Below are 26,948 nucleotides of genomic sequence, written 5' to 3'. Positions count from 1 at the left end.
GGACGGGGCAGAAATGGAATCGGGATTAAATTTCAATTTAATAAATTGAAGAAGCGATAAGTGAAATCTTAATCCAATGGCTGTGGGCCGTCTCTGTCGGCAGAGTGTGTGTGTGTGAGGTTGTGTGACCGAAATGCGAACAACAAACCTGCCGTCCCCTCCCGCAGGACCAACACTGAGCGGGAGGATAATCTCGGCAGCGCCGCTCGATCGGGATTAGATGAAAGGGGACGCCTCGCTCGCTGGAGAAGCGAAGGAAAGCGCGCTCGGGTGCACACGTGCGTTGCTCGCTAACGCTCCCGCTGTGCTACCGCTAGCTTTACACTTGATGAAGGGAAAAGAAGGAGAGAGAGAGAGAGAGAAAGAGAGAGAGAGAGAGAGAGAGAGAGCGTTTGCTTCTGCATTAGTGTGCGTGGTGTGTCGGTATCGGTTCCGCCTTTTTGCGCCAGCGAGCGGCGAGATAATAAATTTATAACTAGATTGCTTCATCCTTTTCGCAAAACGCACCTCGAGAATTACACCGAACGTACACGTGTCGTGTGTCGGGCGGAAAACATGACGTTCCTGCTCGCTCATCAACTAAGCTGTGTGTGTATGTGTGCGAATGAGGATAGGGCCAACATGGCGGTTTTATATCATCGAGCGATTCAATACGAGCAAAAAGAAAGGAAAAAAAGACAAAAAAGGTGGAAAAACGTCGCGCTACAAAACTGCAAAGCAGCAAATTGATAACAGCTCCACACACTGACACTTCTTACACGCAGTCGTTCCTAATGCTCCGCCCGTCGACGATGAAGTGATTTTGATTGTTGTTACTGTAAGGGGGGCGAAACGGGGACCGCGGTGGCAGGGGCAAATGAAACAAGCAATATTCCGCTCCCTTCGCTACTTGCGGAGAAAACCAAAAAAAAAACCCCAACAAACGCCATTCGTGTACCGCAGTACAGTACACAATCGAAATGAGTGCTACACTTATTTACTACAATGATCCCTCATTTTGCTTCTTTTTCCGTTGTCTTCCATTTTCCATTTCCTCTCCACCCCCTTTTCCCCAACCTCTGCCACCTCTTCCTTATGGGCGAGTGATGTTACATCGGTGCCTTTGATTGCTTTCATTTGCTCCCGGTGCCGGCGGAATGGAACCACTGTTGTCTTTCATCCGTCGTGCCAACCGCGTCTTCCATCGCCTTCATTCTCCGGTCGCTTCCCTCCCTCCCTTCCAATGATTATCCTGTTTGGCCGCGGCAGCTTCACACCGTACGAGTGGGAAAATCCACACCCCTGCAACAGCGAGCCCCTGTTTCTGGAGAACAGCTTCACGCTGCTCAACTCGCTCTGGTTCACGATCGGTTCCCTCATGCAGCAGGGTTGCGATATTGCTCCCAAGTAAGTGCCGTAGCGGCGTGTTGTGGGGTAGGATTTTGTTTCGTTTCTTTTTTTCTTTTGTTCACGGCTTCTTTTTTATTGCGTGTAACTAGTTTTTTTTTTTGCTGTTTTTCTTCATCACGTTACTGTGTTTTAGCCGCAATGTCTTCTGTCTGTTTTATTTTCAAACAACTACGTTGTTTCTTTTCTTTTTTTCATTTTTTCTATATTGATTTCAATGTTTTTTCATTTGTATCTTTTTTTGAAGTGGTCATGTGTTAGAGCAGTTATTTTTTTAGTTATACAATATTTCATCTTATTTATTATACAAATGTTTCAAGTGTTTAATTTTGTGTTTGGTTTATTCAAATTCAAATTCTCCATTTATTTTCAATTCTTTATTTACCATCAAGATGCTTCATTTTTCTACGTTAGACATTTTGATTTTGTTTTTCATTTATTATTTTAAATTCTCTATGCATTTACAGATATTTTTGATTGTTTATTTACGTTTATTTTATTTTGCCTTATATTGTTCAGATATTTGTTCTGATTCTAAATACTGCCAAATTGTTTTTGGTTTTAATTTGTTTGCATAGTCCCCTGTTATGTTTGACTATTTATTGATTAATTTTTCAATGATTCTGTTTTTATAGTATTTATTAAAATGCATTAATATTTTATTACTTTTATTTGAAGAAAAATTGTTGTGTTACTCCTTGTTTTGTTTTTATACAGCACCTACCACAACTAGTATGGACAGTCGTTTTTCGCGATTTGTGTAAAATCCGTAGGAGATAGATAAAAACAGTGAATGTATGAGTTGTGCAGAGTACTATTTCACATCTTTGTATATTTTTGTCAATTTTTTTATAACATGTTATAACTTTTTTTAAAAGCGTGCATTTACAATACACTTTTTAAAAATCTTTGAAAATATTTTTCTGAAAAACCATTCTAGAATATATTATGGTATGTCTTTATAGTTATGATACGACCATAAATGGTTTTTTTTTTAATAAGTCGTGTAAAAATGTGATAAAAAATTTGAAAAAAATATCCGAAGATGTAAAATTGTATCCTGCACAACTCATAAACTCACTGCTTTTATCCATCTCTTATGGATTTTCCACAAATTGTGAAAAACGTCAGTCCATAAAGTTGTGGTAGGCACTGTATCATAGTTTATAGCTGTTTACTGTACATTCTTCTCCATTTTATCATATATCGTGTTTTGTGCTGTTCTTTTCCTTATCTCTTCCCGCTTTCTCTCTCTCTCTCTCTCTCTCTCTCGCTCTCTCGCTCTCTCGCGCTCTTTTTCTCTCTTTATCACACTCACTAGCTTTTGCTGCTTGTACGCGTGTGATGTTGCTTACCAAGCCTATTCGTGTGTGTGTGTGTGTGTGTGTGTGTGTGTGTGTGTGTGTGTGTGTGTGTGTGTGTGTGCGTGTGTTTGTGTGCGTGTGTTTGTGTGTGTGTGTGTGTGTGTGTGTGTGTGTGTGTGTGTGTGTGTGTGTGTGTGTGTGTGTGTGTGTGTGTGTGTGTGTGTGTGTGTGTGTGTGTGTGTTTGTGTGTGTGTGTGTGTGTGTGTGTGTGTGTGTGGTGTGTGTGTGTGTGTGTGTGTGTGTGACGTTTTCTTTTCAATTGTTGCTCTTCTTCTCCCGCGTGATGTAGCAAATCTCACATCCATGTGTTGCTTCACTGTATGTCTGTGTGACTTTATGTCACTGAATCTGTGTGTGCGTGTGCATGTATACGTATCCAGACTGTATACTGATTTCATTCGCAAAAAAAATCAAATCATCGAAACCAATTAAAAGGATCGATTGCTGATCACGCACGCACGGCATGATTATTGCAGCAGTTTATTCGCGTTCCCGGGTAAAACAAAAATTACACCCAAAAACACAAACTGCCACCACTCGAGCTCGGGCCAAAATTGAGTGGCTTGTATCGATCGCAAAACGCAACACCCAGAATGTAAATATTCATGAGCCGGGCGCGTTATCATTGGGCAGCATTGCGTCCCGCCGATCGACGACCTGGGCCGAGGGAAGAAATTAAAATAATTATCCCGCGGCGGAGGAAAAGGAACATCACCAGCGCTGCAACTGGTGAGAGGGGCATTGATGATTGTGTTTCTGCTTAAGATTCCTCCTCCCACCGTACTCCCTGTTATTCCTTTCCTTCTCTTTGTTTCCATTCGATAATGGTCGGAAACGCTATTCGGGTCCGTGGGACGTAAATTGGAAGCTGTCACAGTCCCGTCCTTCACGACGCTCCGAGCAGCGCCAAGGATCGATACGGCAGGACATCCGCACAGCCCGGAAAACGGATCAGAAATCTTCGCTTTCGTGTTCCCCGCAAAAGCCTTTCCGCTGCCGATGGTCGGGCGCTGCCCCATTGTTCGAATTCACTCCATTAGCAGTAAATTTTGTCTGACACTAACGCCATTTCCTTCGCTGCGAACACACATACACCACCAGAAAAGAAAATGAAGAAGAAAATGAGGTAAGATGAGCCCACCCACAAACAACACCGTACACTTGGAGCATCCGCCCGCACCGCCACTGATTTATTGACGATGGCGCCCTGTTACTAACGCTGTTCAATACCGCCGTCTGCCTCTGTGTGTATGGCCTGTACGCTACATTGGATGCTGTAACAAAGAACGCTGTTTCTGCGGAGTAAAGCTTCGAAGACAGAGCACCGGCGGGTGGGGCATGGTGCATAAAATTTAGGCAGCAATCGAGAACGCACCACCCGGCGGGACCTTTGCTCGCCCGATTGCTTTATAGCTCTGCCTGGGCAACAATGTTGATGGGTGTATGTGTGCGTGTGATTGGATTTTTCCTACGAGCAACTACTGACAGCAAAAGTAACAAAAAGCACACACACACACATACAGGCTCACAGTTTTTCCCGTAACCACAAAAAGTGAAACTATTTTATGCAAGAGTGAGAACATCGGGTGGAAAGTTCAAGCCTTCCATAAGACGTAAGTGATAGGGAAAAGGGAAGTGAAGGGGGATGTAACGAGTAAGTGGATGTAAAAGAAAGTTTTTGACTCACATTCTTGCAACAAGGAAAAATTGACAACTAGGTCCAGGGGATGGAAGAGGTAAGCAGAATGATGTTCACGGGCTGGGATGAAACGGGGCAGCAGTAGCTACAGTGATCAGCTAAATATAGTGCCCACTACTTGCAGTTTTACATTTTAGCCATTTTCTTTTCGTGAAAAATGAAGCTATTGTGCTTTATTTTTTGAAACATTATTCGTTATATGCTAATGAATGTGAAGTACTAAACCTAGATAAAAATGAAAACATTGCTTTAAGAAAACAATGTCTCTCTACCCACTTTAATCATTCTAGAGAACACATGTTTTAGCATAAATAACACCAATTTAATAATTTATACGCATTTCTAAGGCATTCCAGGCTTGTTTCAGAAAATTTTGGCGTGTTTTTGTCTATCCTTAGACCATAGTGAAGACCTTAGTCTTTTAGCGATGGGCTAAGTTGGCAAAAATCTGGAGTCGACTGCGTTCCGACTCCGGTTATTTCGGAAACGACTCTAGAAGGTAGGTCCGTCCAGTATTATCCGGAGTCGTTTGGAGCCGTCCAGAGTCTTTTGGAGTTGCCCGAAGTCGCTCGAAGTCGGCCGAAGTCGTTGGGAGATGTTTGGTGTCGTCGAAGTCGTTCGGAGTCGTCCGGAATCGGTTAGATTCAGAGTCGTCCGGAGTTGTCCGGAGTCGGCTTTCGAATCAAAGGTCTGTATACGAAGTGCAAAGGGAAAGACAAAAAAAAACAAAACGAAATGAAATGTTTGATCACAAACACATCAAGCACCGGACGGCTCCTGTTGACTCCGACCTACTACGATTCCGGTCGACTCCAATTGACTCTGGAGCATCGGCCTGGACTCTGAAGCTCTCGATTCCGAATAACTTCGATTCCGGTCGACTCCAACTCCGGGCGGAACTTATGATTCCGATTTTTCCGGAGTCGGAAAAGGACTGATAATAGCTAATCCTAAGGACAAACACCCCCTAATGGCATCACATTGTCATTTTATTAATTAACCATTCGTTAGATGTGGCGTCTTTCAAGCTACTCGCCCGTTCTACAGCATGTTCATCAAAGCCAATTGGCTTAAATATGATGAATAACATGCAGGTATAGTGTGAGATCTCATGGTACAGTCGGTCTCATGGTACAGTCGTCAACTCGTACGACTTAACAACATGCCCGTCATGGTTTCAAGCCCCAAATAGACCGTGCCGCCATACGTAGGACTGACCATCCTGCTATGGGGGGAAATCAATAAGTCAATGAAAGCCAACCCCATAAGTGAGATGGCAGGCCTTGACCGGCATCGGTTGTTGAGCCAAAGAAGAAGAATAGTGTGAGATTGTTTGAAAACTTAGCTTTGAATATATTAATATTTTTTTTTATTTTATATATTTTATATAATTATAAAATAAGAGATTGCGAGATTTAGCGCCATCGCTTTTCATCGCCAAGTTCAAATTTTAATTTAGGTTTCAACAATGTAAGGCTTTTGCCATTTGTTAACTTTATCTTGCTTAACCTAACGAAAAAAATAAACTATGAACTATTATTTACATTAAAAAGAGCAGTTAAAAGAAGTAACTCAGATTGTTGTGTTTTTTCTTTGATCCGTTCGGTCATTTCATAGGCGATTTCAGTCACAGGTTTAGTACCAATTGTATCAAAAAATTTTCGTGAACTTTGCACAGATTAATTGAAATTAGAATTTATGTTCGATTATATCTAGACGTGATTCAATCAATAATGATATATGAAGGAAGCACAGGGATGACCATTTTTAGCAAGAGTGAAGAGTGTGGTATGAATTGACGGCATGATGAGAGTTATTACTTGTATAAACATCCAGCATGAACTTATCTATTTTCTATGAAAAATATGGAGTTAGTAAATAAATTAATGTTCCAACAGGAACAAATTTTGCAAACAGGAACCCTACAAGAACAAATGAATCGATTAAAATTTTTTGAATGGCCCCCACTTTGTTTGAAATTTGATTCCCTTCGAGATTTCGTTGGCGGTTTTGAATGCGATGCAAAATGGTGAAAATGGCGTTAATAAGAAGAAAACAAAATATGTTAAAGCTCTGAAATGCTCTTAGGATCAAAACCAAATATTAACAGCAGAGAAATAATAACAGAGGAATGAATATAAATTATTAGATTAGTGTTTTGTTTGTCAGAAAATATGTTTTCTAAAGAATGATTAAAATGTGCAGTGGGGTTTTTTTAAACTTCACTTTTTTAAATGATTTGGTACTTCAAATTCATAAGAAAAAAATAGTATAATGGTTTAAAAAATAAAGAAGTAAAATATCTTCATTTTTTTACGAGAATTGGTAAAAAAACTAAAATTTTATGTCGTTGGCACATTATTTTACCAACCACTGTACATATTTTGCCTCCACACACACATACACACTCGTACTCACACGTGGGTAGTCAAGATTGTTTCACCGATTTGTTGGCAACACAAAAGGGTACTCGCTTTTGTCGAGAGGAAATGCCGTGAAGGCTCACCGCTTCGGTTTCACTCTCGAACCTTCGCCCTTTTGGTCTGGCTGTGCTTCCTCCTTCACCCTGCGCACCGTGTGTGCTGTTGAAACAGGGCCCAGCCAAGTGGCAAGGTAAACGACACCTCCTTCAGGGCTAATGATGAACCGGGCCCTTGATGCACCGTCCTTTGCTCGATGGTCATCCACGCGATGCATTCCGTTGCATCCCGGTCTCTTTTTCTCTTTCAGCGCTTCTCCGCCGCCCGCAGGTAAATCTTTCCTACAGTGTTGCACTGAAAATCTGGTCCACGATTTGCGCTGCAAGAATAGCTGTCGTAAAATTATCCAATTTCCTCCCCCCCACACATTGTTTCCTCCACATTGTCCACCGTAGCACTTTAGGGAACATAGCCGGCAAAGGTGGGGCTAACGGTTGTAGCAGAGGGAAGTATATTTTTACAAACTTCAACCGCAAGCGAACACAATCGCAGCAAGGTGTCGGGATAGTTTTTTTGCTCATCCGTCGGGGTGTTTTTTCTTATGTTAACCTCACATTCACGAGCTCCATGGAGGCGCCCAGTACTTTACAAGAAACCCGGGATGCAAGTGCCCTTACGTTACTTCTTCTTCTTCTTCCTTTTATTGCTCGGCCTCTCGCCCCTTCCCCATGCGACCTTCTCACCAACTGAAAGTGTATGCTAAAGTATTTACCTGCCCCTCGCGCGTCCTCCCCAAAGGAGTGCCCACTTTTAGCGAGAAACTTTAAATTATGCAAATGGATTCCGTAGCGACACCGCGCCACTGCCGGACTCGTTGCGGGACCAATTGGAGGAGTGGAGGGGTGCAGGGATGGCAAAGCTGGGCTCCGTGGCAGAGGGCAAAAGAAGTTTAAGGCCGGCTGGAGCGGATAGAATGCACCTTTTGGCGGGCCGAGAGGGCTGCACGAGAACGAGCGGGGAAGATTTCTTGCTCAAAACTTAACACGCATCAAACGCACACACACACACACACACACACAAACACACTCACACACACATACACTGACCGACCAACTATGCCTTGGACCCTGCTGCGGCTGCTGACCACCGATGGAAAAACCACTGGAAAATAAAGCGATAGGATGAGAAGGGATGCACGAGGGAAGGGGTAGAGGTGGGGAAGGAAACAGTGCGCCAGCGGGAAATGCTTCCCATTTCGCACGGTAAAACGGTTCACATTACACTAAAAGTTTCCGACCATTTGTGTTTCGGTGCCCGCCGCTGGCCAAGGGTGGCAAACTCGGAATGCGGTTACGGGCGGGGTTCCGTTTTTCCAACCACTAGCAGAAACGGTCTTGCAGCAGGGAAACGATCCGGGAGGAGGGGGGGAGGAGGGGGAGGATAGAAAGAGAGAGAGAGATAGAGTGAGGTAAAGAGAGACATTCACTGCAGAAGTTACAATTTGCAAAACCACTTTTCCTTACCGTCAGAGGGAGATTACTGGCCAGGGGTGAGGAAAATGCGCACGGAAAATGCATTCGGTAGTTTTTGACCAACGTTTCGTATTATCCCTTCATGGGTTAGCTTCTGGCTAAGTGTGCGTGTGTGTGTGTGTGTGCTGGAGCGAAAGAGGATAAGTTAATTGACGTTGTTTAAATAGTTTCAAGCTTGTCTATTTGTAGAATGTTTTCAATTACAAATAATTTACCTTCTATTTAACAAAAACATTTTAAGATAAACAGAAAAAGTTAGATCTTTCTCAGGTTGTTCTGACCAAGTTCAATTTATGATGTATCTTTCACGATGTTAACTATATCTTCAAAATATATGATATTGGTCAGTAGTTAAAAAATAATTTTGCACATTATTTTATTATTTTTACCATGCTCTTACAAAAATTAATTAATGATCCCCTTCACGTTTTGAAACCGTAGGCTGAAATTTCAGCCTGTCAGCTGTTTGCATTGTATAGCAGTTTTCGAGCAGCTTTCAAAGTAGGTTTAATATACAGGTGGGATTATCCCAAGGTTTATACATTAAGAAGGCTGATTTTATCGATTCTGCTTCTGGATGAAGATTTTAAGAGTGTTTTATGTATTCGTCAAGTAACCTGAAAGCCAGTTTAAGCAAAAGTTTTCACCCGTCCTGCCAAAAAGTGACGTGGAAAACATGCCATGTTGCCATGCCAAAAACCTAGTCTACATACACTTCGATTCTAGATTCTACCGCCTGATCTCTTAAATACACTTTAGGATTTTCCCATTTTTTCGAACAGATACTCGAATCTCATTCTAGCTATGAGTCTGAAATAATCTATGCTGAAAATCGTATGCTAGTTTGGATGTAGTTTTGTAAGGAGAGTTCATATGATTTCAGCCTCCAACTGTCAAACTCCATATAAAAAAGCTGACTATAATCGTGAAAGGCCCCAATGTTATATTTGTTTGGCAAAGCTTTCAAAATAGCGACTTAAGATGTTTTTGAATCAAAAAATTGCCTGTATTTTATCACTATTATTCTCTCAATGTTTTCTACCGAATTAAAATCAAACTTTCAGAAGTAATTTATTTTAGTATCCTAAAATCGTATTTTTTTAACGGTACTTTTGTGGACTGGCATTGTGTAGCTGAAAAATCAATCGTTTTGCTATGATATTTTAATGTAATTCATATTTTAATTAATTTTAAATTAATTGGCGACAAATTACAGTCTTCGCCACCTAATTTTCGCTCTAAGGTATCAAATTTTGCCTCTAAGGCAACAAATTTTGACAGTGCGCATGAATTTTTGACTGTAACGCACCAATTTTTGTCTATGAGTCATCTATTTTTGATACCTGTGATAATTGTAACTTTTAAAGTATTTAAGCTGATGTTTGCCAATTGTAACTATAAATTACATAAAAAATACCAAAAAGCCTGTAATTTAATTGTTTTTTTTTTGAGAAAGTAATGAAATTTTACAAATTCTAAAGCTATTGTTTTAACTTGAACATAAACATCAATTATTTCACTAAAATTAAAATTTCCAAAATTGGCATAGCAATAGAATTATTTTAAATTCCATCAATGAAATTATTCACTACTCTACTTAATGATTTCAGAACACACAGTTTCAGAAATTATGTAACATTTTGTAGACGAAGCGATTGACTCACAGTGAAAATTGATCCTTTAGAAACAAAAATTGATGTGCACTGTCACTGTCATTGATGCCTTCGAGGCAAAAATTGTGATACGCGGTCAAAAATTGATACCATCAAGATAAAAATAGGTGAGTGTCAAAGTCAAAATTTAGCGATAACGACTGTAATACTATGTTTTCGAAGGTTATTTTATTTTATTTATTGAAGATAATTGCGTGGCACGCGCAGCGGCCTTTGCAACATTAAAAATAAAATAAAACTTAAGATAATCTTACTTGCTGTATATTTGAATACAGACATGAACAATTAAACGTGGCAACGGCAACATTGAAGTAAAAAAAAGCAGTAGAACTTATTGAAAGCTTTACACATCGAGGTAATTGGATAATGAGCTCCTCTATAAGTACGGGCTAGGTATATTTTGATAAAAAAAATCCGAAGACGTAGTGCGTGGTCAGGAGCGTACAAATTGATCTTCAGAAGAAGCTCGGGAGCTTCAATTTCGCCTTTTATTAACATTGCTACAAAAACTGCTTGTGCTACCTCCCTACGTCTCTCTAAGGACTGCAAACCTAGAAGAAGCCGTCTAGTTTGATATGTTAGAGACTGGTCTATGTTCCACCTTAAGGTTCTTATAGCTATTTTTGTGATTTTTTTTCTGAATGCGCTCAATTCGTGTAGACCAGTTGTTAGTGTGTGTAGACCATGTTACAACATTAAATTCAAGTAATTTTAAATAATTTTCTAAATTTAAACTATTCTTTCGTAATTTATTCCACTGCAACAATATGCTAACTTGGTGTGTGGATATAGAAGCTAATCGCATTAAGTTAAGTTAAGTGTTAATTAAAAATAAGATATTCTATAACATCTTCGTTGCATTAATACACTTGTCAAACAAAGATAGCAGAAAGTTAGCAGTAGAAAATTAATCCTTTCCTTTTTTGTTTTTTGTTGTTTTTGTGTGTATGTGTGTGTGTAAGGCATTTTACTGGCCAATTTTGGAATTAAAATCAAGTTTTGGTGGAAAGTTTCATCTTGCAGTCAATCGTAAATGGATCAAAGGGAAGGCGAAAGTTGGTTTGAAGCGAGCAAGGATTGGAAACCTATTATTCTTTCCAAACAAAAAGAAGATATGAACTCTATGCTCTCCCTCTCTCTCTATCTTCGTAGCTCTCGCTCCCTCTCTCTTGCTATATTTATATTCGTTCTTTCATTGCACACACCAACAACAAGAAGCTTCTTTTCGAGAATAAATCTACCCTTCGAGGCTAGTGGACATTTGCCAGTACAGTTTTTTTTTATTTTCACAGCTTCTTGTAGTGCCATCATCAGTTTACATCAAACGCGATTTGCCGCTTTTCACCAGCAAACAAACTTTTCCCATTTTCCACTTCAGTTTTCTTTTTCGCGTTTTACCCTCGATTTTTTGTTTGCTTGGCTGTAGGTTAAATCCTTCAAATCATCACAAACCCAGCCTGTCTCTCTGTTTTATCGCCTGCTCTACATTCTGCACAGAACTTTTCATCAAGCTAATACATACACTCACATAGACACACATATTCAAGGTGCGTTGTTGATTTGAAGAGCGAGAGAAAGAGAGAGAGAGAAAACACCAGAGCAACCAAAAAAGTTTCCCAGAAGTCATTCCGGCGCGCCTAAAGGAAGGAAAATGTGATTTGAACCAAGAACCGCGCGCACTGTCTCGCTGGCCTATACCGTTTCTGATTGCTTTTGCTTGCGCGCCCCGTTTGCCCTTTCTGCACGGCCGTGTAATGTTTCATCATCTGGAACAAACAAAAAAAGGAAGCACCTTCGAACGCGGACACGTGGAAGCGATAAGACACGCGAGGCGGGACTTAAAACGGCACGAAAAATATGCCCACGACAGTCGAGAGGTTTATTAAAATTCAAACTTGTTTTTTTTTTGGCCACGAAATTCCGCACCTGCACTGTGTGGCGGTGCGTGATGCTGTGAAGCAGGCGTTTGCTTTGCTCTGACACCTCACCTTCAGCTGACGGGGACTGTTTAGTGTCAATTTATGGATGAGCTTCATCGCGTGGGGGAGATCAAGTCAATTTTATATGTTTTGGTTGCTTTTTTTTCTTCTTTTTCTTCTGTTGAGTATTTAGATGCCGTTCCAGCAAATGTCGGCAGTAATGTACCCACATACCCACACACATAAATACACTCAAATTCACAAGTCAATTGATGTGTTTCTCATTGCATTGGCAGAGGCAGGCGCTTGGCCTAGATCGTGCTTTAATCCGTGCATTAAAATCTTGACCGTAGCAAAAAAGAGAGGCATTTTCCATCCCAAAATGGCGAATAAGAAGATGAGCGCCACAACAGCAACGCTACCACACTCTAACCCCACACAGAAAGTCTGCAAGACTCCTCCCGCTTACAAAATTGAAATTAATTCCACCAGTTTCGTCACGGCCTCCCATCCGATGGTGCCACTTTGCGCCGAACGGTGAACCAATACCCTAATGCGCTGCATCCTCCGCCCGGCCACTCCCCTGAGGGGGGAAGGGGGAAAAGTTTTCGGGAAACAATGATGGGACGGGAGAGGAAATTTGAAAAGTTTAGCTTCGACAAAACAGTTTTACGAGCGACTTGACTTTGACCCGGTCAGTTCCAAATTCCATTCAACCAGCCAACCAAACCATCCCCTTCCCGGTCCCAGAGCCCCTTGTTCGACTCGATTTCTTGTCCCCGATGGAAAGTAGAAAAATCGGGCTGGCGGGAAAATACACGCGCGCTTAGTAAGGGAAGGAATCTTGTTTTCCTTTTTGTTGTTTCCTCCGCGGCCCATAACAATTCTATCTCAACAACAAGAGTGGGAGAGGAACGAGAGGGGGGATGGGATTGGAAGAGAGGTGATGTGAGAAAATAGTTTTTCCATCCACGCGGGTCCAGGAAGCAATCTCGACCGACTTTTATTCCAAATTAGAAGATCAAGAGATAGAGAGAGAGAAAGAGAGAGACAGAGAGAGAGAAAGAGAGAGAAAGAGAGAGAGAGAGAGAGAGAGAGAGATTGAACAGGAGGCATCAAATCAAGCCAAAAACAAATCAAGCCAAAAACAAAAAACTATCCCTTGTGCCCTTTCCTATCCCTTTCGTATACTCCAGAGGATCGGATGGCCTTCTTCCTATCAATGCAAAAGCTTTTTCCGCAATCGTGTCCATAAAATTTGCTTTTCGAGCAAACGGCAACAAAGCAGCTTCCTTTTTTCACAACCTCCAAACCAGCGATGTCAAACTCATTTGACATCGCGGGCCAAAATGCTACGCAAAACAGAAGCACGGGCCTCAGCTTAGCTTTGATATGCAAAAATCAGTTTGTTAGCAGTTCTTTCCATTTCATTTCGGGATTACAGTTGCGTTTCAATAGTTAAAATATTTGTACAAAAAAGTGAAAAAAACGTAGATGATTATTTTCAATTGGACTTGGGCCTCTGAAATTTGCAACACTTGTCTCGTTTTGTGCCAACTAACAAGATTTAATGCGTAAAAATAATGACAAACACTGGTTTATCGAATGTCAATAGCAAATTTTTATGTTGATATTGGTGCCATTTTGATTATCAATACTTTTTAGTAGGTATTTTGGTATTATTGTGAACTGCATTTACGTACATAAGAAACAGTGAACTTTGAATTTTGATGCTGTCCAAGGTCCATAAATTACTACAGGTCGATTCGTCCAGTCCAGTCCAGACTTGGACAAATCTTCATTTGACTCGGGGAGAGTAAGGTGTCATACAAGTCATTCGTAACCGTCTCTTAGTAATTCTCTTCAGTGTTACAAAATGTCACTGTCAATGTCATAAAAAAAACTGACTGAAACAAAGTCCACATCAGCGTCACGTACTCAATTGTGATACTCAGTGGTGATACTCAAAACGGTTGATGTGATCAATGCATGCTTCGTCACATTTTTGCGACCATCGCTTGGTCAGTCACAATGTCATGACTTTTTTTTTTTACTGCGATCAGTTCTGCAAAATGTCACTAACATAGTCATGACAAATTCCGGCTGAAACAAAATCATGTCAGCATCACGAGCTGAACTGCGATGATCAGAGGCGAGCCTCAACCATCACATGCTTGGTGACATTGTGTGCAACCAATTCTTGGTCTGTCACTTGGTCGCGACATTTTCAGTTGGTGATCGTCCCGATAGTCATGGGAGATATGCGATGCGTGCCAGTTTCATGGAACAAACAAAATGATTGCTTGCTTTCTCGCTCTGTTTGACCCGACAGACTATTAAACCAGAAAGAGCGTGAAAGCATGCTCATTTTGTTTCTTGGGACCACACGCCAAGTATATTCCAAGAATGTCTTGAATATCACCCCCAGAAAATGTCGTGACCAAGTGAGTGACCAACAGTTGGGTGCTACAAAAAAATGTCACCAAGCATGTTATAGGTCCACTAACTGTTTGAGTATCGTCACACTGAGTTGTGTACGTGATCTGATTTGAGCTTCGTTTCAGTCATGAGTGTTGGTGACTGAAACAGTGGCATTTGACAGCACTGTTTACAGCCAAAAACAATCATGATTATGCTTGCACCGGCATTAACCACAGCTTGTCAGTCAGAATATTGCGTTGAACTCAAGAACTCGCATGTCACGTTCGGCATGTCATGACGTACTTGTATTGAGTATCAGCAATGAGCATCAAGCTACCACGGATATGTTCATTTTTTTCGTTGGTGAAAATCTCGTGATGTTCATAACATTTTGTAGCACTGACTCTTTTCCAGCCAATTTCCATAGAAATCCTCACTCATTATGGCGACCAAAATCATAGCAATAAGCTCACATGTAGTCTATCTGGTCACCTTAGTGCTGCTTCATGGAAAGCTTTAAATCATTTGTAATATCCTATCAACAATAATACGTGTTTATGCTGACATGTATTATAGCTGATTTCTAAACGCTTTGCAGAAGTATTATATTCTAATCTGCAACTATACCTAAACATGGGTTCGATCTTTTCCAAAACATGCCAACAAAAAGTGTAAGAGCTTAAATTTTTTATTCCTGTTAGTTGAGTGATTTTGTTAAATTATTCATGTATTTTTCTTATACAAATTACTCTTTTTGATCATCACGAACTTTTATTAATTGCTTCAAAATAAAATAATAATGTTCCAAAACCACATGCAGATGAGTAAGATACTTTCAGACATTTTGGAGTTTTATATGAGTTTGAAACGAAAACGCGAGTTGTTTCTTTAAAGAATTATACATCAAATATTTGTTACTAACAAATTGATTCATCGGAAAGGGTACACTAGATTTTCTTTAAATTTTTAACTATTTTTCGAAATTTTTCTGGAACTGAATGTTCATGTTCAATGAAATAAACAGTTTTGGGGTTTTCTTGTATAACTCAAACAGTTCTTGGGTTTCTTTTTTGTGCATACACGCATTGATGCGAGGTAGGATAATACGCCGACAAAGTTTTCTGACGATGCCTGGTCTGACAATTAGTAGAGAAACCTGTGAAGAAGAAAATCACTCAATATTTTAAGTGTCCAGAATTGACTGACCTGTACTGTAGATGCAGATATGCTTATACAAATAAATTTTGGCTAAAGCGGTCGCGGGCCTCCAGTTTGACATCTCTGCTCTAATCCATCAAAAATACAATGCAAGAAGCCTGAGTAGTATCCGTGCTTGTGTGTGTGTGTGTTAGTGTTACGATTTTTGTTTTGTTTTGCTACTTTGACCGTAAATCGTACTACAAAAGGCTTATCGATTAGGAGCCTTCAACATGAGCGGCTCACTTCAAACGACCGAAAACTGCATGCCGATGGCCTGACTTGCCTTCGCAAGTTTTTTTTGTCTAATGTTTTGTTTTCACTTTCCCCCTTTCCACATGCAAAGCCGCGCCCTGTTCACCATCACCGTGCGCAGAGCTTTGATTCTTGTGTTCGGGGGTTTCCCCGGTCGCTGGGCGTTCGAAGGGAGGCGTCTTTCGATGCAAACAGGGTAATGAAAAACCGGCTACAAGGGAAAGCGCGGCGCATGGTTTGAAAAGCGCTTCCGACTGGCTAACTCGTTGTTTTGCAAAAAAATAGGAAAGAAAAACGAAAAGCAACTGATTGAAACTGCGGAAGTGGAAAAATTAAAATAAAACAAAGGCGCGAAGTAGGGCGAAGGTGGCAGGGGCAGGCTCAAACAAAGGCTCAGTCTGAGAGAAAAATCAATCGGCAAACGTGAGCTAATGCAAGCCTTGCAGCGAGCAAACAGTTTAATGTTCATCCGTTTTGTTTTTGATTGTTTTTGCCGTTGTTTTTGCGAGTGTTTGTGGTAAAACAGAAACTGGAGCATAATAGACTGAGCGAGTTTGTTCATGCTGCCGCATATTTATTTATGAATCATTTGCATCAATCGGTACCGATTTTCTAATTACCCCTCCGCGATGCGTACGCGAGGACAACGGACGAGGAGAGACCGAGGTTTTGCACAACAGGATTGGTGGTTAGAAACGATCCATGTTTTGCCATGAGTGAGCCGGCCAAACTAACTTCCCGGAAAATGGACGGCTTTTTATGTTTTGTTTTGTGTTTTTTGTTTTCCTCTCTCTCTCACACAAACGCGCGCGCACGACACGAACAGGATCGAAAAACAAAACCCAGCGTGCGAGGTAACGTGTCCCTTTTGTTGTGTTTCCACCCCCTGACCCCCGGCTTCGTGCCGCTGTTGCTGCTCAGTGGTTGCGGAAAATGCGAACGCAACACACAAAAACAACTTCCCGCAACGGCTGAACACTTCAGCGCACCCGGGGTTTCGGGCTGGGAATGTGTGTGTGTGTGTGCGTGTGCTCGGCGAGCTGGAAAATGTCCGATTTCACCCTGCCCGGCCCATTCAGCGGGGATGGCAATGGGATTAAAGCGGTGTGTTGTTGCCGTCGGTGTGTTGTTTGCCTGCATTCATCATTCTTAGCGTGGCGTAATAAGCCCATATCGAATTGCCGGGAAAAGCTTCTCCTCACTCACTGTGCAGGAATTATCAACGAACTGTATGGGGATGAGCGTATGGGTGTGTGGGTGTGTTTTTGGGTGTTGTTTTTGCTATCGTGGTTCTCTTTAAAGATGTCTGTCTAGTGTAACAAGTCAAGAACTGCCATTTTGTTGGTCTGCTTCACTCGATGTTTTGCTGTTATGGTCCGCTTCATCGCATCGGCTTCTGTGTTGTGCTTTTCGGCTTTATTTTACCTTCACTGCTTCACTTGCTTCGATGTTATTTGTTTCCTCTTCGCCAAGCGTCACTCTTGCCACTCTATCCGTTCACCGCATGAGGGACACGTGGGGCATTGCTCATAGGTTAAGATCGTAGCTTTTAGTTAGACAGGGAAAGCTTCTCTACCACTTTGCTCTGAGTTGCGCTCCAAATTCGGAATTAATATTTACATTTGTAATTAAAATAAAAAAACATTATTCAAAAGAAAAAAGCAACAATTCAACAAACTAAAAGAAGCGCAACTCACACCTTATTATTTTCATCTAAACGAGCCTTTAGACTTAGCAAAGAAATAGAACAGTTGTAGCAAAAGGCTAGAGCACTTGTTAGGCACTCCTAACAGACCCTGGAACACACTTACTAACACGTGTCTTTCTCATTCTCACACGCACCGACACACAAATCGACACGTCCCTAAAAGGGCCGTCTCGACGCGCATGGTTGCCGGGATGTGGTGGTTCTTCACGCTGATCATGATCTCGTCGTACACTGCTAACCTGGCCGCCTTCCTCACTGTCGAGCGGATGGACTCGCCGATCGAGTCGGCCGAGGATCTGGCGAAGCAGACCAAGATCAAGTACGGGGCACTGCGCGGCGGCAGTACCGCAGCCTTCTTCCGGGTAAGCTAGGCCCGTGTTGCCCTTAGATGGCTATTTCATTGTTACTCACATGCTTTCTCTCTCTCTCTCTCTCTCTCTCTCTCTCTCTTTCTCTCCACCGAATGGCGACAGGATTCGAACTTCTCCACCTATCAGCGCATGTGGTCGTTCATGGAGTCGGCCCGCCCGTCCGTGTTCACCGCCAGCAACATCGAGGGCGTGGAGCGCGTGGTGAAGGGCAAGGGCAGCTACGCCTTTCTGATGGAGTCGACCTCGATCGAGTACGTGATCGAGCGGAACTGCGAGCTGACGCAAGTCGGCGGCATGCTCGACTCGAAGGGCTACGGTATCGCGATGCCACCGAGTAAGTACTGAACCCCGTAGGAGGAAGCGAGCATATTTTTGCCTTACGATTTTGGTTTTACTGGGGCTTTAATTTTTCAATTTGATTTGATCATCGTAAAATAGTTCATAGGGATAGTAGGAAAATAGCTGCAAAGGTAATCTCGACTCTGATGGTCATGTCAAAGCCAATTACACAGATCACAAAGCTACTTTAGACCTCATCTCACTCGACATTTTAAACGCCAAATTGCAGAAGCTAGGCTTTTTGGAACAAATTAAGTGGATCATTCCTACCTCTTAGAACGCTCATATACATGATCAAAGTCAACAATCATATATCTAGAGAGATGCTTGGCACCTCAGGGGTACCTCAACGTAGCAATTTGGGCCCGTTTGTATTTGTTGTTAAGAAAACCAATGTGGGGCCATTGCGGGCTGAACATCATTTTCTTCTGTTGTCGGCAACGTTAAGCTGTTCGCTCGTATCAACGATATCAATGACTGCATCAGTCTGAAACACGCTATCAATCGGTTTAGTACGTATTTTGAAGCAAGTTTCAATACTTGTTGAAAGGAAGATTTGTGTGTCCAATGTGTGTCAGCAATTTTTATGATTATAAACAAATTTCGCGCTGGGCGCGAATTGTGGGCTTTCAAATCAAATCTGTATTTTTATAGAATATTTTTTATATTAAAAACATGCATACTACTGAGGCACTTTGATATTTTTCAAACTATTTTGAAACGATTGAAAACTATTTTGAAGTATTTCAACGATTTAATTTTCTTGGTTTGGATTTCTGCACATACGCCATCGGGAAAACTATGAATACAAAATTTGGCAAATAATCCTCAATAATTCTTATTACTTCATAGTCATTACTTCATTGTCGTCTCAAGAACATGTCCATAGCAATAAGATGTAATTTAAACAGTTTGTTTGCTTCACATCTTAAAGGTCTAGAAATGATATTAACTAGTACTCTTAACTGAGTTCTGTAGATGGACCGTTTCAGTCGTAAGTGAGTTTTATTATTGTCTTATTAGGTCATACAAGACATTCAAATGGAAATAGAAAGACTACATCGCAACAATATAGTTCAACAAGATATTATTTAAAATATTGCATAGGAATACTATGATACCGTGATTAATCGAATCGAGCCTATCCTGCTAAGTAGAGTAATCTAATCGAGCCTTTTCAATCATCATCATCACCTCATATAGGCTATAAACATTTATTTTACTACGTTGAAATAAGATCATCTAGATCACGATGGATTGAACTATAAACTACATTTAAATATACTAATTGTTTAGAGCAAATTCTCGTTTGATTTCGTTAGGCGCTCGTTTAAATCTAGCTGCTTTGTAAATCTCTAGCTGCCAAAATGTAAAGACTTTAGGTAAAACAGTCGAAGCCACTAAATGTTGGCTCTAACTGTATTGTTGTCACAAATTTTGCATACATTTTTGACACTATGCATCAATTTTCGATTGCAAGTCAATCACTTCACTTACAATATTTAAGGTAATTTCTAAAATTATCAGGCTTATTCTACTCTTCAACGTGTACTTTTCATTACAGAAATAACAGAAATAGAATACGCCTGTATGTGCTCCAAAATTACTAAATTTTAGTTGAGTAATTAATAATTTCATTGATATAATTTGAAATATAACAATTTTTATTCCAATTAAGTAAGTTTCAATAGATTAAAAAAGGTTCCCTTATATTTTCAGGATGAAACTATGGCTTTAGAATCTATTAAATATTGCATGGTTACACGGGTTTTGTGGTGTTTTTGTATTATCACAATACAGATGTAGTAATCATGATAAATGTACATGGTATTTGATAAGGTTTATGGCAATAGGAAAAACTTTTAGACTTACAGATCAAAATAGGAGCGTTAGAGTCAAAATTGATACTCACTAGCCTAGCCCGCACGCCAAATGTGGCCCGCCGCAACATTAAACTTTGATTATTTGTATAGAGGGACAAATTATTACGTGGCGTTTCTAGGAGTTAGGTTGGGACACATTATTGACCCTTTGCAGGCCATTTTAGATAGCTGATGTAATAAGTCAAAGTCTTCTAACGCCATTCCTATTCTATTGAAGCCTTGTGGGCTGGAGCAGAACCCGGTTGAGAGCGAAAACTGTTTTTTCCAGAAAATATTTCAGCGCCAAGCTTCAAATGGCTTTTGATAATTTTATTTTGTTTTGAAAAACAACGGCCACGTTGGCCCTCTCGGCCAAATAGTTCCCCAAACCAACTCAGGAGATCAATTTTGCTATCGTTCGACGTATATCATGAAGCCATTAAATGCTGCTGTATCAAGACATGTTGCATAGAACCGATCAACTTGCTTGCTCCAAGCTATCACCAGCGAAATCAATATTTCGTCCGGAAAAAATATGTTGTGACTAGCGTGCGTTATCAACAGCAGCTGAGATCTAACTAAAAACCTTACTACTATTACAATAAATTTTATCAATAGGAATTACCAACCTTTAACCTTAGATGATAGTGTGGCAGCAGCTTCACTTCATTATTGCTTAACTATGATTAACCAATTGTTTTGTTGGTAAAACTTAGATAATGTAAAATTAACTGGTCCGATAACTTACAAAATTTACAAAAAAAGGCCTTAGAGCCAAAATTTGACGGTAACGACTGTAACATAATCCTTTTAAAAGATAGTAGTTGGTTACATTTATAAGATAATGAGATTAATAGTAGACGTGGGCCGATAAAAATACTCAAATACGTTTTTCCATAACATGAATGCTAATTACGCCTGCCAGTATGCAACGTCACTGGCATTACAAACTTTTCAATGTCAATTTCATAACCAATCTGGCTGTACTAATCCATCGTTCGCCCTTCCAGACTCACCCTTCCGGACGGCGATTAGCGGTGCGGTGCTGAAGCTGCAGGAGGAAGGCAAACTGCACATCCTGAAAACGCGCTGGTGGAAGGAAAAGCGTGGCGGTGGATCCTGCCGGGTACGTTTGCTACATATTCCAGCATTGTCCCCATTTCAGTGGCTTATTCAAATTTCTCTCTCTTTTTCTCGCTCTCTCCCTCTCTCTCTCTCTTGGATTTTGTTTCTATTTATTTTCCTTACATGCGTCTCCCAGGACGATACGTCTAAATCGAGCTCGACAGCGAACGAGCTGGGGCTGGCGAACGTGGGCGGCGTGTTTGTCGTGCTGATGGGCGGTATGGGCGTTGCGTGCGTTATCGCCGTGTGCGAGTTCGTCTGGAAGAGCCGAAAGGTGGCGGTCGAGGAACGGGTAAGCATCACTCGTTTTAAAATAATTTCCACCAATCCCATCCCATCCCGTCCCCCCCGCTTCCCAACATTAGCACAAATTTCAAGCGGTTCGACGGCATCTCTACCAAATTCCATGATTCCGCTCATACTACGTTACCTCATACGTCACACCATCTTCTGTCATTTATCTTCTCTTTTTTCTCTTTCTCTCTCTCTCTCTCTCTTTCTCTCTCTCTCTCTCTTTCTCATTTTTCTGCATACCGGTTTCCGTTTTGTAACTGGATTTAATTTTGGTTGTTTTCATTGTACATTCGATTCTATTTTCGCACGATCGGTCTTTGCGTCAACGGCTCGTCGTACTGTTTCCCACTAACTTCCCCCTTCGGTTTCCCAATAATGGTTTGTTTCATACCGTGCTTCCTTGTTTCATCTTCGGCAAAGGAACCATACCAGAAAAAGCATCCCAAAGAGTGTAGATTCGAGTAGATTACGGTCAGCTGCTCACGCTTCTAAACAAAACAAGAAAAGGCCACATTTACTATTTACGTTAACAGGGAGCAAGGATCCCTTCATCGCTCGCATCAGTTTGTACCGCGATCGTTTAAATTTGTTACAATTAGCTTCAAACAATACTTCACTCCATGACATAAACTGCTCAACTAGATAAGACCGTTCTGCAGGTTTAAGAAACTGCAAAACGATTACATTCGGTGAAGTTATTTATTCATGAGGATTTAGTTTCAGGTGTATCTTTCGTTGTATTGGCCATCCATAACTTATAAAAACCCTTCCAAACTCAAGATAGAGACAGACAGAGAAAGGGAGAGATAAAACATGTGTGTGTGAGAGAGAAAGAGAGAGAGAGAGTGAGAGAGATTGAGAAAAAGGCAAAATTAAAGAGGTGAAGCGACGGACGCTAGCTAAATCAAATTTACCACCCAACACCGTTTGGGATGGTTTCTGTTTCTTGCTCGGACCAACTAGCCAACGAACAAAGCCCCTCCCCTTGAAACATACAAAAACAACAACAACCAACCCCGTAGACACAGAAAGAAAACATGTAACTAACACAAAACCAACAGAAAAACATCGTTTTTGGCAAAGCCCTAGCCCCGGTACGGATAACACGCCTCCATTAGAAATAGTAGTAGTAGTCGTGATTTGATGCTAATGCTGCTGCTCCTGCGGGGGAGTGAAATAGCGCAAGGGAGAGAAAATACATGTGTAAAATATAATCATTCATTGATTGTTTAAAAACAAACGAGAAAAATACAAGCTGGAAGCAACAAGAAATGGTTTCCTAGAAGCAGATAATAGGACTAGCCAATGGACGAAAACGTGAAATGTTGTTGTTATTGTTTGTTTTTTAGTATACCCATCTATTTGATACTCATGTCGACATTTTTCATTTCATTTGATATCTTTTATATCTTATTTTTATTTGTCTGTTTTTGTTTTCTTTTATTAAATGTTCCTTTTTTCCTTTTATTTATTTCCCTTCTTAATTTTCCTCTATTTCTATTACGTTTCTCTTTCTTTCCATGATTTAACGTGTTCAAACCTACCTGCATTATGTACCAGTACTAAATGCATCCACCCGTGCACCCACCCTCGGTGAAAGGGAAATTCGTACGACTGAAAGACAACCAGCGCATACTAAAGTAAGCCGAGTAGAGGGATGGATGTTCACAGGAAAAAAAACCATACACACGCACACACACACACAGTAAATGCTCAGTAAAAGTCCCTGTACAGTTGGAATTGGCAGTTCTATGCGACGCGAAGCAAATAGTTGGATGGAACAAATTACACATACAACTTACATGGTCGAACAGATAATAATTGAAACAATATGCGCAAACTGAGAACACACAAACAGTAAATATCCGACGATATGTGAACAAGTGCATGTGTACATTTGTTCTGATTGAACAGTGAAGAAAAGGGGCAAGCTAAACGAGCCAATATGCTCCAAGGCGGAAAAATTGCGTGAGAAAAAATATTAGGGAATTTTTTACCAAAAACAAAAAAAAACAATCTAGAGTAGTCAACAATTATTATTAAACATTCTTCAGATACATTGTCCCGTAACCGAACCGCAGGCTCTTCATTCTTGGGGTGGATTTAGAGGGAAAGAGAAATAGAGGAGATAGAGAGAGAAAAGAGAGCATTTAAAGAAGAGCTCGAGAGGGAAAGTGAAATTTAAAAAAAAACAAAAGGGGACTAGATATACTGTGTTTTCCATACACCTTCCCCATAGAATCCACCCCCGGTTGAGGAGGAAAAAGCTGTAAGCGAGTCTCACCAAAAGGAGCACCGCCCGAGGCGTCATTTTAAGAATAAGCAAAAGAAAGCGAAAGCACAATATAGTAAATAAAATGGGAAGCAAATGAGAGGAACAAGAAAAAGATAAACACACTCTCACACACACAAGAAACAAAACTGGATGCACTAAATAAAACTGGATTCTCTTCTGAGGTGAAACTATTTTTTCTTATTGCATTTTCATTTGGCCCTTTCCTTCTCCTTTCTGTGCCCGTCCCACTTACATTGCACACGTCGCTCGCTTTCTTTCGTCGTCGTTCTGTTTCTTATTCTTTTTTGCTATTTCTTCTTCTTCTTCCTCTTCTTCTTCTTCTACTTCTTCTTGTTTCACTCTTTGTGTATTTCGCTCTCGCTGCGACCGGGGATCTACTGCTGTCTTCTGTAATTTCCCCCCGTTTGCATCATCTGCATCCCGTTGCCCGTTGGACGCTGAACGCCGGGCAACCCGCGCACATCCTGGACCGGTTTCGTGTGTTTCTTTTTTTTCCTACCAGGAGGTATGCTTCGTTTGCCAGCTGCCATCAGGCACTAATCGAAATCCGTTTATGCTCACTCACCTTCACCCTTCTCTCGCCCCCTTCCGCCTCACAACCCTTCTCTCCCATACAGGTATCGCTCTGCTCCGAGATGGCGTCCGAGCTGCGGTTCGCCCTCAAGCGCAACCGGGCCCAGCCGAAGCACGCCGGAAGCGGGGGCACGCTGCGCACCGCGTCGTCCCGCGCCTCGCCGAAGGACTCGGCGTCCGAGCCGTCGTCCGAGCACGGCCGGTTCCATCCGCTCGGCCCACCGTACGCCCAGTACGAGTTCGACCCGAAAGCCGTCCCTTAGGTGTTGCGGTGTCCCGAGGGTTCCTGCTACCGCGTCGACACGATCGCGGTACGCGGCTCGGTCTGCCTCGGGTCGGCCTCCTACGCCGAGTATCACTTCTGATTCGGTGCTACCTCTCTCGCGCGCTCTCTCTCGCTCTATCGCTCTCGCTATCCATCTCTCACATTTCCTTCCCAAACTCCAAACCAGGAGTTTGTCCCCAAATGTGCGTCTCTTTCTGTCAAGCAAACCATCAAGCTCCTGGTGGAAAAATGTAATGTGTGTATGTAACTTTTTACCAAACTTGTCTTAATAAATGTCAACAACAGTGGTTGTGCTGATGAATGCTGCGAGCAAATGTATTCTTCTTCTTCTTTTTTTAATAAATGAGACATCATTATTAGAAAACACCTGATGGTGAGTACAGCAGCACCAGTTTACTAGTGTTGCGAGATTCAGGATTCAGAAGATTCGAAGATTCAATCCCTAGAAATATTCGATCGGATCGGATCCCGTTTGTAGGATTTGAATCTCTAAAAGAATGCTTTGCGATTGGGATTTGATTGCGATTCGATTGGGATTTGATTGGGATTCCGATTGGGATTGCGATTAGATTGGGAGTCGATTCAGATTGAGGTTCTCATTGGGATTGCGATTCGATTTCTAGTTTCTAGGAAGGTTTTTAGGAAGTCGAATTACGCAGTTTCAGTCAAAATTTAGTAAATGTATGTGTAATTTAGCATTTCATGAGAAGTTAGAGTGCCTAAATAAATTATTTGATTAGATATTGAATAAAGGTCCACGAATCTCAGGGACTACCTGTACTAATTATGATGTAAGTACTGAAATGTTTAATAATTAACAGTAAAACAGAATAATTAACTCTTATTCCAGCTTCAACTAATCCCCCTATAAAACTCCCCCGCTGCAAACTACAAAAAAGCAATACCACATTGGGATAGGGATTCAAAGATTAGAAACCCACCCAGGATTGGGATTCGAAGATTCGAATCCCTTCTGAGATTCATTTTTCCCATTACTACAGTTTACTCCCACAAAACAGCCTAACGTTATGCAATCCGTATTACAATACGCTCCTGTTACCGATTCTCCCCAACATTACAGGGTTTACCTAGTTACAGGGTTTCCCACGATTTATTGGTCAGTTCCCATGATTTTTTGGTGCGTTCCCACGATTTTTTGGTCGTATCCCATAGATTTTTGGTTCGTTCCCATAATTTATTGGTATTTTCCGATTGGATATCAATACAATTGGACCAAAAAATTCTGGGAAACGACCAAAAAATCGTGGGAACGCATCAACAAAATATGGGAACCCACCAAAAATTGATGGGAACCGACCAATAAATCGTGGGAAACCCTGTAATACGGCATCGTCAAATCGTTCCCATCAATTTTTGGTGAGTTCCCATATTTTTTTGGTGCGTTCCCTCAATTTTTTGGTCGTTTCCCAGAATTTTTTGGTCCAATTGTATTGATATCTAATCGGAAAATACCAATAAATTATGAGAACGAACCAAAACTCTATGGGATACGACCAGAAAATCGTGGGAACGCACCAAAAAATCATAGGAACTGACCAACAAATCGTGGGAAACCCTGTATTCAAAAAATGTAAAACCAAATAGCATTGTAAGGCCTTGAATTAAAATTTTAAAATAGGGTATTTAAAGCATTTTCATTTGTAAATTAACTAAAAAATAGTAAACTTTTTTACAGATCAATTAAACTACGTGCAAACAAGGATTGTTTTACAACTACACAACAAGAAAACCTAGGAAAAGCTGCATTCATTACACAAGGCCCGAATAGAAATGACAGTGCCCAATTGAGGGTTTACGTCGCTCGAAAAATATTTATGACGACCGATAACGCTTTGATGATGCCGGACTGGCTAGGTAAACCCTGTAACACTTCGTTACTGCCTACGCGGACGAGTCCACAACAACAACAAACACACACAATGAAGCTGCTTCTCGAATATATCATTCACAAATCATTTCCATCTTCACACTGGACTTCCGCTTATAGGATTATTGAAAGAAAAGATACGAGTGCGGAAGATTATTTCAAGCAGTCAAGCGCTAGAGAGGATGTACCAAGTGTTGGGAAAAGAGGAAACACAATAAAGTATGCAATAAAAATCGAATTACGTATTCGGCGGTTCCAGGCGCAAGTGTGAAAAAACAAACCCATTTCCAAGCGCCACACACACGCAGGCACACAAACACGCTATAAGTACTGAGCAGCT

At 41.1% G+C, this 26,948-nt stretch overlaps 1 protein-coding gene across 6 annotated transcripts in view; it reads left to right on the top strand.

The window, feature by feature from the left end:
- The window catches only part of LOC121598362 (glutamate receptor ionotropic, kainate 2), a 115,648-nt gene extending 91,901 nt beyond the window's left edge, over positions 1-23,747 (top strand). For 3 of the 6 annotated variants that reach the window (XM_041925101.1, XM_041925090.1, XM_041925081.1), the window contains 5 exons: positions 17,738-17,936; positions 18,048-18,279; positions 21,157-21,272; positions 21,408-21,563; positions 21,986-22,564. In XM_041925101.1, the coding sequence (XP_041781035.1) occupies positions 17,738-17,936; positions 18,048-18,279; positions 21,157-21,272; positions 21,408-21,563; positions 21,986-22,030 (748 nt within the window). In that variant the 3' untranslated portion in view covers positions 22,031-22,564. Of the gene's footprint in view, positions 1-1,248; positions 1,387-17,737; positions 17,937-18,047; positions 18,280-21,156; positions 21,273-21,407; positions 21,564-21,985; positions 22,565-23,125 lie in introns of those variants that run through there. The other 3 variants (XM_041925072.1, XM_041925118.1, XM_041925109.1) reach the window with 3 other exon arrangements.
- The last annotated feature ends 3,201 nt before the right edge of the window (positions 23,748-26,948 follow it).

The sequence above is a fragment of the Anopheles merus genome, chromosome X (genome assembly GCF_017562075.2).
Source record: "Anopheles merus strain MAF chromosome X, AmerM5.1, whole genome shotgun sequence".
Taxonomy (NCBI): domain Eukaryota; kingdom Metazoa; phylum Arthropoda; class Insecta; order Diptera; family Culicidae; genus Anopheles; species Anopheles merus.
The sequence above is the reverse complement of the archived record's forward strand: the minus strand, read 5'-3'. Positions and strand labels throughout refer to the sequence as shown.